Genomic DNA, 15,813 nt, shown 5'->3' with positions numbered 1-15,813 from the left:
TCTCAGAGGGAAGCTGGGCAGGTGGATCCCAAGGGAGCAGTAGATAAAGAAGAGATAACTGCCACTTGGCATCAGCTAGCCAAAATCTCAGTCACAACCCATTGTTCTGACATGTCACTGAGCCCTAAAGCTGCTGGTTGTTGCAGAAGCAGTGGCCCCAGCCTGGGAATAACACTGGATTTACATAAATCAGATGGTGGCTGAAAAGCACTTTTCATGGACAACCATGTAGCCAGTCAGATCCAGCGAACACACATGCTGTGTGAGAGAGGGACTATATTTGGGCAAGGAAAGTTTGGCTATTTATGGTAACATTTAGATTTTACTGCTTTCCGTTGCCATGGCCTGTGACATAAGAGCAGTGGGGATGTATTATCAAGGCTGACACTATGTTATTAAGATATCCCTGAAGGGAGTGGAGCTAGATAGTGGATTTCATGTTCTATTTTTACAAGTTTAATGGGTCTAGAGATTAATGGGTCTAAAGGGAAGATTCTTGAATGAAACACTATATATACCCCCCCAAAAGAAAAAAATCTGTAAGAGCAAGCAAGCAATGAATAAGTTCCCCTAAATAATATTTTCTCTTAGAAAATGATTTTCAACATATTCCTTCTGAACCCTGCCTTCACTAAATATGTAATTTTCTTATTTCCTCATAGTTATGGCACCCCCCTCATCATCTAGATTTAGGTGAACTGACTTAGTCCATCTCCTGCTGTCACTATGAAATACTGGAAGCCAGGTATGTCTATCGAGGCTTTTTTAGCTCAGAATTTGGGAGATTCAAGCGCATGGCACCAAGATAAGTGCAGCTCCCGTGGCATTGCTGTGTCTGTGTCCCATGGGGAGCTGAGTATGATGGAAGAACACAATGCAAGGCAGGAAGCCAGAGAGCAAGGAGGAGCTGGTTCTGTAAGCCCGTGTTCAACAATCAACACATAGTCTTTTTTTTTTTAATTAATTTAGGGCCCAGTGCAGTGGCCTAGCGGCTAAAGTCCTTGCCTTGAATGTGCTGGCATCCCATATGGGTGCCAGTTCTAATCCTGGCAGCTCCACTTCACATCCAGCTCCCTGCTTGTGGCCTGGGAAAGCAGTCAAGGACAACCCAAAGCCTTGGGACCCTGCAACTGTGTGGGAGACTTGGAGGAGGCTCCCGGCTCCTAGCTTCGGATCAGTGCAGCATTGGCCACTGTGGTCACTTGGGGAGTGAATCATCGCATGGAAGATCTTCCTCTGTGTCTCTCCTCCTCTCTGTATATCTGACTTTGCAATAAAAATAAATCTTTAAAAAAAAATAATTTAAAGAAAGAAAAACAAACAAAAAAACCTTGTCGTTCATTCTCCAAATGCCTGTTATAGCCAGGGCTGGATCAGGCCAATGCTGGAAGCTAGACACATGGTTCATGATTCATTTTCTACAGGCTTATTTCTCTGTGGGTGCAGAAACTCAACTAGCTGCACCATAACCTATAGCAGAGGGAAGCCAGAAGTGGGAGCAGAGACAGGACTACAATCCAGGCCCTTCAATAAGAAATATAGGTGGTCCACTGGTAGCCCAAAACCCTCCTCAGTATAGCTCTTTTATAATCTTGAAAAATCCATCAGTCCCTTTGGAAAATAGAGCTCCTAGGAACCTCCTCTTTGGCTTCACCTCTTCAAGGTCACATCACTTCCCCCACTTCACCACACTGAGCACCAGACCCCAATGTAGGAATCCTTCAGGAACATTCTCAAAGCACCGTGAAACCACAGCAGCAAACATTCAATCTTTGCAATCACCAAAACTGGCATCAAAGGCTTCACTGATCACTTTACAACAGCACTTCCTGCTGAGCCACGATGAACAGTGGGCAGACGGTGAACAGTGGGCATAAGATGTGCTCCTCAATGCCCATCCCCAGGAAGGGGCCACTGCTCAAGAGCTCAGGCCAGATCCAACAGTTTTTGCAAAACACCATTCTATTGTAAAATCATCTATTCCCCCAACATCTTTGAAATGTTTTTTAGAATACTTTGTACAGAAATTTTAGCATTTTCTATGGTAAATAAAAACAATGTTAAAAAGAAAAAAAATCCCGCCAAGTTCACCAAAACACATACCTACAAGAATGATTAAATTAAAAAAATAGTAACTTTTTTTCTACAGATGCTATGGTTCCCAAAAGGGGGCCAGTAAAGAAAAAATGGAGAAACATGCATTTTCCAGAGAACATAGCCACCATTAATGAATAATCAATGGCAACTTCTCCAAAATAAGGTACAGGTGCTGGCACTGTGCTCCATTGGAGTTAGGATGCAAGTTGGCATGCTGGCATCCCATCCTGGAGAGCTATTCAAGTCCTGGCTGCTCTGCTTCCAACCCAGCTTCTTCTAATATGCTTGGGAAGGCAGTGGAGGAAGGCCCAAGTTTCTGGGCTTCTGCCATTTATACAGCTCCCGATCCTGGCTTCAGCCTGACCAAGACTTAGTTGTTGTAGCCATTTGGCAGTCTTTCAAACAGATAAGTCTTTAAAAATCTGTGGTAAAATCCACGCCACAGCTCAGAACCAAGTTTATCGGTCCTGGGATGCCCTGAGCTGAAATCATACAGAGGTGGGCTGGAGGAACATGGCATGGAAGGGCACGTATTGCTTCGTTCAAGAGGCCTACATTCCCAAGCAGGTTCTGCTCCCGTGACTTATTGATCAGAAATTCTGAAGTGAACTAACTTCACTGCATACACCCAATTTTGTCATCTGCACATCAATTCTCCTCCTCCTCCCTTCCTGGCAGGACATTCCAGACACTGGCAGTACAAACACGTCCCCTTTTGAGAACCCAGCGGCCAGTGGTAAAGCTAAAGTTCGTCTCTTGTTTATCAGTACATGATTCTAAAACAGAGCCTGTAGTTTGGCGGTATCTCCCTGAGTACAACCTGAAGGACACAATCTCCCAATGTTTACTTTCTTATTCTACTTAAAGTCTGTTCAGATGGCCTTGAGCTGCCTCCTGAACTCCTTGCCTGCAAACCATGGACCATCATAGTGACCCTGACCTTTCAGTAGGCTCATGACCATCAAGAATACGCTCTGGATTAACTGGTTTGATTGCACCCCTTTCAAAAACCTGTATCTCCAAGCCACTCATTTAGCAGATCTCAGAGTTCAGGATGCAGCAATCCCTTCTCTGCCTGGGTCTCTGAGTATAAAATTGAAGTGAATGGAAGTCCAACAGTACCTTAGCTGTCATGCACTGTTCATTCTAACAGGTTTTAACAGTAGAACACTATCCCTTAGCCAAACAAAGCAAAAACAAAAACAAATCACACATAGAAAACTGCGCCCTGAGACTCAGGAGGAGCATCTCTACCTGCTTGGGCAACCCGAGCAAGGTCCCTTTGGGTCTCCCCGAGCCACACCCCACTTCTACACAGAACGGTTAAGAGGTAGGTGGGTGGCCCATCTGCCAATATCTATCTTTCTCTGTCTCTCCCTCTGTCAGCAAAGCAGCGCTCACCGAAGCGAAAGTAAAACAGAGGCCGGTTCCCCGCGGCGCTGGCCGCCCGCTCCCGGGTCGCGGCGTCTCGGATGTCGCACACCCCGATGTGGGCGGAGCGGAACGTTCTTCTCGTTGCTGCTTCACTGTGCTGCAGTCTACAGCGAACCACGGCAGCTCCATTCGCTGCTGTAACAAGTTGAAAAAAAACTAATTAATTCAGACTTTAGTTTTTTTTAAATTTGTTACAGCGCTGAGCAGAGCTGCCGACCCCATGCAGAACAGCACACAGACCACCAGCGGGACCACCGACGGCAAGATAGCCCTCTGCACCCGGCAACGAGGAACTGCTTCTGTTTCACTTCTGTTCCGGAAGGCAGGGAGCACCACAATCCAACCAACCTCTACAGCCTTCCTGTAGCATGTGCCAGACACCTGCCGACAGGCATGCAGTGAGGGAGGGGCCGGTAAAACACGCGAAAAGGAAGCAACAGCAAACGCGGACCACCATCTATTGGGTCACAGCATCCACTACAGATTCCCCAAGCCTTTCCCAAAGAGCTTCAACCCAACTCATTTCCATTTTCTCCTCTAGCAGGGACCAGTGTCCTCCAACCTGAAGCCAAACCTTAGGAAACCCAGCCTTTTGGCTAGAGCTGGCCTACAAACCCACTGCCACCTTCAACATCAACTTTCAAAAATCAAGCAAAGAAACAGGCCGAAAAGGAGAACAAGAAACCAAAATGAAATCACAGAATCCGATGAGCACATGAAGCTCCCCATCGCAGAAGCTAGCCTCCTCTTCCACGCTCAGGGAACACAACTGGAGGCCTCAGAGGAGCACAGAACAGAACTGGGGGACATGCAGGTGCATACTCCGCAGGCTGCAACCTTCCACATTTCTGTTTCACCAATGAAAACTGTGGAGCTTGGTTCTGGCTTTTACAACTCGCACTGCCACTCTCTGTTCTTAAGGGGTAAAAAAGCAGGCTTGCACTAAGCTGTAACCCATTCCTTAGGCCTAGAAAACAGACAGGATCACCCTTCAGACTTAACAGACGCTGGCACTGAGATGTTAGAACTCCAGTGTGATAACCAAATTCTTTTTCCTAAAACTTACAGATTCCAGTTCAAGTGTAAAGACATTCTACAAATAAGGCCCTTGTAAAACTGCTGAAAGAAATTGACTACAAACTTTCAAGAGTCAAGAACACAAGTTTCACCACATACCCAAACACCACCAACCTTTACAACTTCTTAATCTCAGGCAGGATATTGTGTTGTTCTCTCAAGTTTTTCCATCTGGTACTCCATGACATGAATAAAACCTTGGGTTAATTCAAGCCATTATCAATAGCAATAATTATTAGCTCACTAAATCAAAAACACTTGTAAACAACAAATATACTCATTTTTAAAGTTATTTTCAAAGGAATTCATACATTACTGATATCTACCTACTAATGAAATATATATTGTTTATTAGGCACATTTATAAAACCTCATATGTGCCTTTTATATTCACAAAATATGTGTGTAATCATATAAAGAAATCAGACGTTGGAGAGCATACACAAGAAGTAGACAAAGTTGGTGCCAGGATTAAGCAAGGGTGTGCTCTCAGCTGATTTTCTCCCACGTCATAGTTAACGTAAAACTACATGACTTATGCTACTCATCAAGGTTTACATACTCGGAGGCTGCGGAAGGTAGGCGCCAATTAATTTCGACCTCTTCTTCTCGTATCCTTTTTGTGTGATATCACCTGTAAGATAAATGAAAACAAAATTAAGAATGGTTTGAATGTAAAGAGTTGCTCATTTAGTGGAATTGAGGACATTCAATTATGACTGTCTTTTTAGCACTGAGAAACATGGTACCTTGTTCAATTCTGCTCCCTTCAAGAAACCACCACCCTTCTCAAATCATAGCATTGAAATTACAAACAAATTCATTTCCTGAACACAAGTTCATCCCTGGCTCTTCCCTGCTTGGGTTCAGCCTCAGTGGGATGTGCAACTGTCTGGCCTGGCCACAGCTGACCAACACCATCACTGATGAGCATTTTCCTCCATTCATGAGGTTTTTTTTTTTTTCCTTCTTTTTAAATCAGGTTGGTCACTTGCAAGGACTTAAAACTGCTACAGTGTTTTTGAAAAATCAATGACTATGACCAAAGAGCACATTTAACAAAGCAAAAGAATATGCGGCCTCTTGAAATTCAAAATGTATGAGAAAGGTGTCTATCATTTCTACAAGTATTCAAATGTTAATGACCAAGAATCCCATAAAGAAGACAAGGAATGTTTACATTTTTCCTATGTGCCAAATCACTACATGGACAGGATAGTACAGCCTTTTTTTAACATGCAACAGCTTTCCCTGATTATATGCCCCCTCCATGCACACACAATCTGAATACTGATTTTGCCCTTGGATATTTCTGGACTATTTTCAGCATTTTTTTTTTTGCTAATATTCTGAGCAAGGTACCATTTTTCAAAATGTTAAAACTTCAAGTTTTACTTTCTAAAACAGAGCTTATAAGTGAACATTCGACTGTGATGCATAGGCAAATGGGTAAATTTGATGTTTCTCATTAGGGCAAAGCTCATCTAGCTGGTGACCCTCAGCAACAGACCCAGAATGCCTGGCTCATTATAAACACAAGCCATAGAGAGGCGGTCTGTATAAACTGATAAATACTTTATGATGCGTAACGTGCGTTAGCCACTGTCCATGACAGATTCTTTCTAAATTTATATTTATTTGTATTTATTATATTAGATTTGTATTTCCTTGCTTTAGCCCCAGTCCAACCATTATATTTGCCATGCACCTTATACAATATTATTGTAGCTGCTCACCATTGAGACTGCTCTATTACTTTTGGAAATACCCCCATTAAATCCCATTTTGAAAAGTTAATGTCCAAAATCTCAACTTAAAAACCCCCAACATGCTTTGCAATATTTTCTGTTATTACTCATGGGGAAAACAAGGGAATAAGTTATTGTATCAACTTGCTGTCTATGCCATTTACTTTCACACTTTATTCCTTTTCAATTTCTCTCTGTAGACCACTGTGCTTGTGTCACCGTCAAGAAAGACTCTCTGGCTTTCAGTACATCTGACAACAACCATGTTTTAGAAGAGGAGAGAGTCCCCGGAGCTTCTGTCAAGTCGCTGCTACAGTTTAGGCCCATCAGAGAGGGCTGCGCCAGTGCAGTGGAACATTCTTCCACCCAGCTGGCTCATTTCACCATGCTTCAGGGTAGAATTGAGAGATAAAAAGAACTCAAGAACCAGAGGGACTGGGGTAGGTTCCGGCTGCCATAAGCTCTCAGCGCCTGGGTAGAAAAGATGGATCATTGTGGCAAAGCAGAAAGCACCTCCCCATCCCATTCATTCCCTAGGCCCTCTTGGGAGTCCTGAAAAGGCAGCTGCTCTAAGCTTCTGAAGTGGCACTGATTCACTGTCCTTTCAGCGTATGGTTTTCCTCTAGCCATTTCTTAGAAAACAAGAGAACTACTGAGGAAGCTAGTCTTCATGTAAATTGTGCTGCTTCTTGATTCATTTTGTCTCGTGCCTGGCATGGTTTTAAACAACAGCCTGCTGCTCCTGGAGAGAACATCCGCAGGATAATCTAAGAACAGGGAAAGAAACCAGGAAGGCAGGCTGCACCTGGGGAATCCCAATAAATGGACACCACCCTTTGGCCTCACAGCAAGAGGTGATTTTAACCTGGGAAAACACATCAGTGGCCCTTTCTAGCCTCAGTCTGCTGGTGGTCTCCTGCTTCTTGGTCTGGAAGCTGCTTTGCACAATTCTACAATTAAGTAACAGCCCTGGTGAGCCCAAGCTTGTTGTCCAAAGTTCAACCCAGGTTGTATTAATTTGAACGTAACAGTATAGGAAGGAGGGACACTCTTCCTTCAGTTTTCAGGATAGGTCAACTTCAAAACAAGCGATCTTGGTTTCTGTCTTATTTTGGAAAGCTTAAATGGTTAAAGTCTTAAGACTAAAGGACAATTATGAAATTATTCTCAGATCCCAGACCTCTGTCTCTTCTTCTCTCTCCCTTTCTCTTCCTCCCTAGGGAAAAAGTTCATAATGTTTTAGTGGGATGTCAAATCTGCTATCTCACAGACCTAAATCTGAGAGAACCAGAGGGATGGATAAGGACTTCAAAGTATACATTTTATTGCTCTTGGTTACTAAACATCTGCACATAGAAAATTCCCAGAAAAGACTTCAGGAAATGTCAGGTTTTCATTATCTCTCAAAGACTAGGAGTAGGGAAAGTGAGATACTGTTGAGTAACTTCTATGCACCAAACACTGTGCTAAAATCAGAGGCTGGCAAAGTATACCAGGTTGGCCAAATGCAGCCTCTGGCCTATTCTCATAGCTTGTTACTGTTCCCTTGGAGCGCTAGAACCATTGAGCTGAGAAGTTACAACTCAGCCTGTATCCCCTGAATAGCCAGAAATACACAGTATTTGGCCCTTTATAGACAGAAGCTTGTGGGCCTCGCTCCCAAATGTCTTCATCTTTTATCCTAGCAACAATGGATTTCATAGGTGAGGAAACAGACAAACCTTACATTTATTACCCAGCACCACAGGCTAAATCCAAAATCTTTTTTCATTAAATCGATACCTGAAGTTCTTTAATTTTTAAAGATTTATTTTTATTGGAAAGCCAGATATACAGAGAGGAGAGACAGAAAGGAAGATCTTCTGTCCAATGATTTACTCCCCAAGTGGCCACAAAAGCTGCAGATGAGCCAATCCGAAGCCAGGAGCAAGGAATTTCTTCCAGGTCTCCCATGTGGGTACAAGGTTCCAAGGCTTTGGGCTGTCCTCGACTGCTTTTCCAGGTCACAAGCAGGGAGGTGGATGGGAAGTGGAGCTACTGCAATTAGAACTGGCACTCTAATGGGATCCAGGCATGTGCAAGGTGAGAACATTAGTTTACCACACCAGGCCCCATACCTGAAGTCTTCTATTCCCAGCAAAGCCAGTGCAGGCAATGCCCAGAGAGTGCCACACTGCCTCCCTTGGCTTTGCTCTCATATGCTCACCCCTGGGGATGCCATCCATTTCTCTAATCTGCGCCTAATGCTCTCTTCTCTAGGGCAGTCTGGAAAACACATTTCTCCCTTTTTGACCCTGCCCTCGTCGGAAAACTTCAGGCTTTGAGTTGCACACAGAAATGGTGGTGAAATGCTTGGTAGTACCTTGGACGATTGTAATTTATGTTTGTCTCATATGAGGACACTCTAAACAGTTTGTTGAAAACTAAATTAAAAGACGAGCTTATTTCAGTGCACAAAATTTTGAAATCTGTAAAGATTTTTTGTCTAATACAGTCCCATCAACCTTTCTGAATTCCTCTGCTACACATGGACTTCTCAATTTGTTGGCACCCAAACCAACTTACCCATTAGTTTCATTTTTCCAAAACTTTCTGAAGTACCCTGCTACACATGGGGTCTATCCTTGAAGCCTTATCTAAACCCCAACACAGAGATACTTAGAAATCAATCAACAACAGAGATGTGCTGTCTATAAGAATTCAAGGTCTACAGTAGTGGAATCAGGTTCATCCAGGATCCCAAATCATCTGGGAAAAAAACAAACAAGCAAACAAACAACAAACACCTGTTTCTACCATCTCTTATTCATGGAGAAAGTCCAGCCATTTTTAATTCTGATATTACTTTCGCATTTGACAGAGGTCCAGCAGCCTATGACAAACTGCAACTTTATATCAGCAAGCATTCTAGGAGGAAGCTGCTATGCCCCAACTTTTTAAAACCAATTTGGGCTAATACAAGAGGAAAGATACACAGATCATAGATAATTGATAGGTAAATGATGTGTGGTAAACTGTAGATATACACAGAAAGATGACATGATAGATTCATAAGAAGTAGATAATACATACATAAATAGATAGATGATTAACAGATGTCAGATATAGATGGGACACAGGAAAGATGGGAAAGGGCGGGTGAATGGATGGATGGGGAGGAAGCTGGCTGACATTCAATGAGTATTTTCTTCCAGGAACACCATCTGGATTTCTATCTAAAGCTTGACCCACACTCAATGCCATGGTATCACTATGGAAACAGCAAATACATGTTTGTCCTTCATATGATATCAGTTCAGTTCAGGCGCATGAACAATTGGTATTTCTTTTCTCTCTTCCCTATGTCAGATCTGTACCAGATACATAGCATCCAGGAGAAAACTATGTAAACTGAAGCATGATGGCTACAAAAGTGAGAAGCACTTTTCCATTAGCAAGTCTTCATTTTTATCTAGTACTCTTCAATGCATATTCTATGCTTCACAGCAGGTGAATTAATATTCTTTGAACCTGGAGGCTAAAGGAATTTCATTCAAGGGTATTTTGAAATCAACAGCAATCAATAAGGAATGTCTCAGATGCTCTGCCTAAGAATTTTGCACCTCACAAGCAGCTGATAATGTCAAAAGAACTGAACTCAGAATCCCTCAGTGCTTTCTGTATGAAATTCCAAGTTCCCATGTTTCAGTACATAGAACATCCATTTATTAAGTTCACTTTCATTTTAGGAGTAGGAATGTATGATAGAAATCTATATGGGGACACTATAACCTCACTGTCGAAAAAATAAAAACCATCTTTTGAAATGCCTTCTCCTCTATGGAAACTCCTATTTATATTACTATTCACAGACAAGTCAGTTTCTTATGACTTAAAATTCCAGCAATGGAGCTTAAAATTATGATATTTCATGACAAAGAAATTTACCTTTACCGGTAAGTCATAAAGTCAGTGAAAACCGACGTGTGGCACTATCACGAGTGAGACTGAACAGCACCCAAACAGATATTGTTTTCTTTCCTTTCCTTTCTTTCCAGAAAGGAAAAACTCTTCTAAATAATTTGGCAGTCCAGAGTTCTGGCACGAAAATCTGAATTTCACAGAGGTAAAGTCAAAGTGACATGGAAAATGCAAACAGTGAGAATGACAGAGGAAGACACCTCAGCTCCGCTGCTGCCATCTTGGCCCAGGCCCAAACTGGCAAACATGAACCCAGAGGGGATTTGAGTGGAGCCAACCAAGTCCCACCAATGTCTGGAAGCCCATTGGGTCCTCAGGCATACAGCACGTGTGCCACGGAACAACTTGCCTGGCTGGGATTAGTTCACAGTAAACAAACTGGTTTAACAGTGATAGTTTCCATTCCTGGTGTCAGGAGTTTATTATTTAACGCGAACGAATGCTTTCTATAACAAAGCGATCATTTCCATGTTTGGAATTTTAAGGCTGTCAGGAGCCTTCCCCAACATTGCTTAAACTGATGGCTTTATAAGGCTCAGGGAGCCCCCTGGAAGCCACTCTCCGGGTGCACATGCTGGAGGCTCGTATTTTAGCTCTGTGATCAGTTTTTCCTTTCCCTAGAAAGAAACTGTTAATGCCTTGGCAGCTGCTGCATGCACAGTTCGTGGGGACTTCAGGGTAAGAATGGGCAGACCTGGGTCTATTCTCACCCAAGCAGGAAGAATGAAGTTGGGAGCCTTAGATGGGCCAGCTACTTAGTCTGAGTCCCATTTTTCTCACGGATAAAATGTAGGTAATAGCAGCTATCTACCTTATCCCACAGTTAAAAACACAATATGAAATATCCCCAAAAGCACAAAGCATGCAAGAAAATGTCTTACAAATTCTTTAAATAGTTATCTATATCCAATACATATTGAAACACGGACAGACCTTTGGGTAAGGACACAAAGACTTGTGACAACAGACTTGCCAGATGTATTAGCAACTAGTAAATGGCAGGACGTATTGCACAGTCATAATGGGCTACAGCAATAGCTCCTTTGGGGAAATCAGCCACAGAAATACTATATAATATCAGGAATTCAAAACGGCTCCTTTTAATCCCATCACTTTCTTCTACTGTGATCACAGATCCCAAAGGCCACCTGCTCCCTGCAGCTCCCCTGCCGATAGACCACCAACTACCCTGTGCACCTGAACACACAGCAGCCAGAATGATCGCTGCCAACAATGGGAAGCTAACTGCACAGCCTCTCTCCCTGGAACACACCGAGGACTTTCCTTCCTCACTGCTTCTAAGACTGAATCCACAGTCCTCCCCCAGCTGGCCAGTGCCTGCTGAGCCAGCCACAGCTGCCTTCTGAGGTCACTATTCATCACATTTCACAGCTGACCCTGTGCAGTCATGAAGGTTGTTCTCTTTATTGTGGTGCTAATCTTTGTTTAATTTTGCACATGCTCATGCTCTGTATCTAATGAAAAAAATGCAGAAATTTAAACTCCAAAGTTTTTTTTTTCTTTTTTAAAAGATAGCCAGAATAAGCACAAAACCTGCACTGGGCTTATAAAATCACTAGGCCTTTTAAATATTCAGTAGAATGTGGAAAAACTGTCAAGAAGCAGTCACGTGAATTTGAATTTTTATTTAATGTGAATCAACAATCATAGGTTCCTTAAAACATTTCAAGTCACGAATGAAAAGAACAAATTGGATTTTAACTATGGTATTGTATTAAAAGACACTAAAGTTTCAGATCACTTACTCTATTTAGGAAAATATTTCTCTAAGTTCCCTGGAGCTTGTCTCTTTGGAATGTCAAGAACTCCAACAGACCACCCATTTATAAACAAAATGATGGAAAGAACCAGAGAGCAGCAGAAGTACTACATTATTATGGGGAAATAACTTGGTGACAGAAGTCCCCTCCCAAATCTCGAGAATTCTAACAAAACTTGTAAAAAGTTAAAATATCTGTGAGAGGTTACAGACGCAGAATTGGAAGAGGCTTGACAGGGATGGTGGAACCAATCTTTTATTACTTCTGCATGGAAATTTGAAACTTAAGATGGACCACTGAATTCAGGTTGGCCTGGCCCTTCCTTGTGGCTTTTCCTGCTCTCCAGAATTCATGAATCTTGTATGTATCTCTCCCTCCCACTCTACTACTCTCCTGCAAAGACAGAAGTGAGCATGTAAGACAGGAGAGTGAGGTAGGCTGAGGGTTTTGTTTTAAAAATATAATGTACAATAAGAAAACTGTAGCTTTACAGTTTTAAGTTCATTTATCCTTATGTATTTGGGAAATCTTTCGTCTGCTGGTTCACTCGTCAAATGCCCACAACCAGTCAGGGTTGGGACAAACTGAAGGCTGACAGGCATCCAGCTACTTGAGCCATCACTGCCACTTCCCAGGGTGCTCAGGAGCAGGAAGGAAACTCAGTGGACAGTGCCACTATTATATATGTCAATTTTATTATTTTGGGGTTGGGAAGATATAGAAGCACAGAGCAAAGAAGTGAGTGAGTTAAGGATCACAACGGGTACTTAACAAATACATACACCACTTAAATTTTACAGATTTCACAATCACTAACATCTTTTCAGCAAAGCAGAAGATCCCTCTCCTGGAGCCTGCAGCAGCAGATAGCTTGGTGGGGACCAGAAACAAAGCACCTTTAAGTCTTTGAATGTCACCTGCAGGTGGGGCATTATCCCCATCAACCCCCCTGCTGTCCCATCTTTGAGATCCCTGGATAATAGCTACCAGCAAGTACCAGCCTATCTTAGGGGCTTGAGGCAGCTCTTGGGGATGAGCAGGCTCTGAAACAGCTACAGCCTTGTTCTCAGCATTTTGCATCGGAGGGGCCTCCTGTCACCTTCCATTACAAGGCTATTTATCTTAAAGTCAGGGCCATGTTTTCTTCTCTTGGTTCTGAATGGATATTAGGTTCACAGTAAGCTTCCAAGCACTATATCGGAGTTTACGCATCATGCCCAAAACTTCTCTGGTGCTAACATCCTACAGAACCAGAGTACTACATCCAAACCAGAAAACTGGTATCAGTGCCTCGAGGGCGTGTGTATGAGTCTGTGTAGTTTTGTGCAATTTGTTCACATGCAGAACTTCATGTAGCCAACAACATAATCATGATATTCAACAGCAGTTTTACCACAAGACTCTCTTAAACCATCCTTTTATAGTTACACACTCATCCCTAGTCTTGGGCAACCGCTAATTTGTTATCCTCACACCTTTAATTGCGTTATTTCTGCTTAAGGTTCATGCAGCTTACTGTGGGTACCACTATTCTTTCTACTGCTGAAATGTATTCCATACCACGGTACCACAGTCTCCCTAACCATTTTCCATCACAAGATATCTGGTAAGTTTATATATAAGAGTAACTATACATCAAATTATCATTATAAATTGCTATGAGTAATTATGTAGAAATGTCCATGTAAAAATGTCTCTGGAATAAGTGTCCAAGAGTGAAATTTCTGCTTATCTGGTAACTCCATGTTCAAATTTGAAAGCAACTGCTACAACGACTCTCCACAGTCAGTGAATGAGGATCTAGTTTCTTGGCTACCTTATCAGTATTTGATGCCATTACCATTTTTTACTTTAGCTATTGAGATACATGCATTACTTTAATATGCTTTTAAGCAACTAATAAGGTTTAACATCTTTTCATGCATTTATTTTCTATAAGTATATCCACTCTGGTGATATGTCTACACATGTCTTGTCCAGCTTTAACGTGGATTTAATATTATCATTGGGATTTGGGAATCCTTTGTTGAATATATGGGTCATACAGATCTTCTCAGTAGCTGGTCATCCATCCTTCTACTCACACAGAGCCAAAGTTTATGTTTGATCATTCTTCCCCATGTTTGAATCATGATTTTAATTTTAAGTCAGTCTTGAAGTTTTCCTCTCAACTCGGGCTGTGTTCCAAGGTGGCCACTTGAGTCTGACTAGGTCACAACCTCCCAGGACCTCATGTATTCAATCCGGACAGATTGAATATATTCAATACTGGCCAGCCATGGATCAGTAAAGTAAGAATGTACTGTCCAGTCAAGACAGGTGCAGGAACGAGTCAGAAAGGGAAACAATGAGAAGGACTTCTGGGAGCATACAAGACTGTGAGGAGAGAGAGACCAGGAAGGGAGGGAATCCTATGGCCAAGAGCAGCAGCACACAGGGTCCTGGAATAGCAGAGGCTGCAGCTGAGATAGGGCAGATGTAAACGCCAAGGCACACAGGGGAAAAAAACATCACGGTGCCCACAAGAGAGAAAAAGGGCTGCGGGGCACAAAGGATGGACAATTCCTGGCACAAAACACACAATAAAATTTCAATGAGTCACTACCTTATTAGATAGTGATGACAACACAAATATTAATGTTCTAAAACTTCTCCCAATTTTCACCAATGGCAATGATTGATGATATAATATATTTAGAAGGCAAATAATATATAGTTTACACAGTCCTCTATCCTGTGATGTTTTATCAGTAGGAACTGTCAACAGAAATCTCTCTGCTATGTATGTGAATATAAACATGTTTAAAGAAAATTGTTTAATATTTACTAAGAAGCATATATAGACAATGGTGTGAAAAACTTCTTTCAAGTATAAAAAAAGGTATTAAAAAACCAATCTATTCGTAACCAAAGCCTAAGTAAAAGTACAAATATAGCTTGAGAAACGTGTAGCAGGCAGACAAAGGGAGTAGAGCATGCAAAAAAACTAAAAATGAAAGCTCAATTATATTTCATTAAAAAGCACCAGTGCCTTGGAATATATATGCAGTGTTCATTCATTCAAGAATATTAAATCAACTATGAAACAATATTCTAGGTGCTGGCAATACTACAATATAAAACAAAATATTTGCACCTTCATAGAATGTAAATGCTAATTTCTGCATATTAATTTTATATTGTCAATAAAACTGCATCAGTCATGCTTTATTAAACTATTTTACTATTATTTCCTAGTCAAGGCACAGAATGTGAAAATATCACCAAACAAATGTAGGAAATAAATCTGCATGGATCTTAATCTTGATCACTACCTATAGTAAGATTTGGTTAAGCTATACCAAACTGCCATGAACTCTCAAAGAAATACGAAAAATAAAGATTTTGAACAAAAATCAAAGCAAAAATCTGAATATAGCCAAATTAGCCATTAGACAGATCTCCACTATATAACCCATTTTAATAAACTCAGAGCAAGTAAAAGGAAAAATATAACAATGATCAGAAATTGAGGAAATTAAAAAGTAACATAAGAGAAAAAAATGGGTCACTCTGAAGCCCTAGAAAATGCAATAGCATCTACAATATTAACTCAACAACTGAATTCTGCAAAGTCAAATCCTATTTGTACACAAATTAGCTATTATATTGGGAGCAAAGTTTTAAAAATGGTAGCCATGTGAAAAAACACTCAGGTGTAAGTCTCACAAAATTGG

General features: G+C 41.6%; 1 protein-coding gene across 1 annotated transcript in view; it reads right to left on the bottom strand.

Moving 5' to 3' along the window:
• DIP2C (disco interacting protein 2 homolog C) overlaps positions 1-15,813 on the bottom strand; it is a 377,029-nt gene that overhangs the window by 160,003 nt on the left and 201,213 nt on the right. Inside the window, exon 2 of the mRNA XM_040967822.1 lies at positions 5,171-5,242. Within this exon, the coding sequence (XP_040823756.1) occupies positions 5,171-5,242 (72 nt within the window). The remainder of the gene's footprint in view (positions 1-5,170; positions 5,243-15,813) is intronic.

Source organism: Ochotona curzoniae, unplaced genomic scaffold (assembly GCF_017591425.1).
Source record: "Ochotona curzoniae isolate NIBS_2020 unplaced genomic scaffold, NIBS_Ocur_1.0 scaffold_4683, whole genome shotgun sequence".
NCBI classification, from domain to species: Eukaryota; Metazoa; Chordata; class Mammalia; order Lagomorpha; family Ochotonidae; genus Ochotona; species Ochotona curzoniae.
Note: the sequence above shows the minus strand (reverse complement) of the source record. Positions and strands in the feature narration are given on the sequence as shown.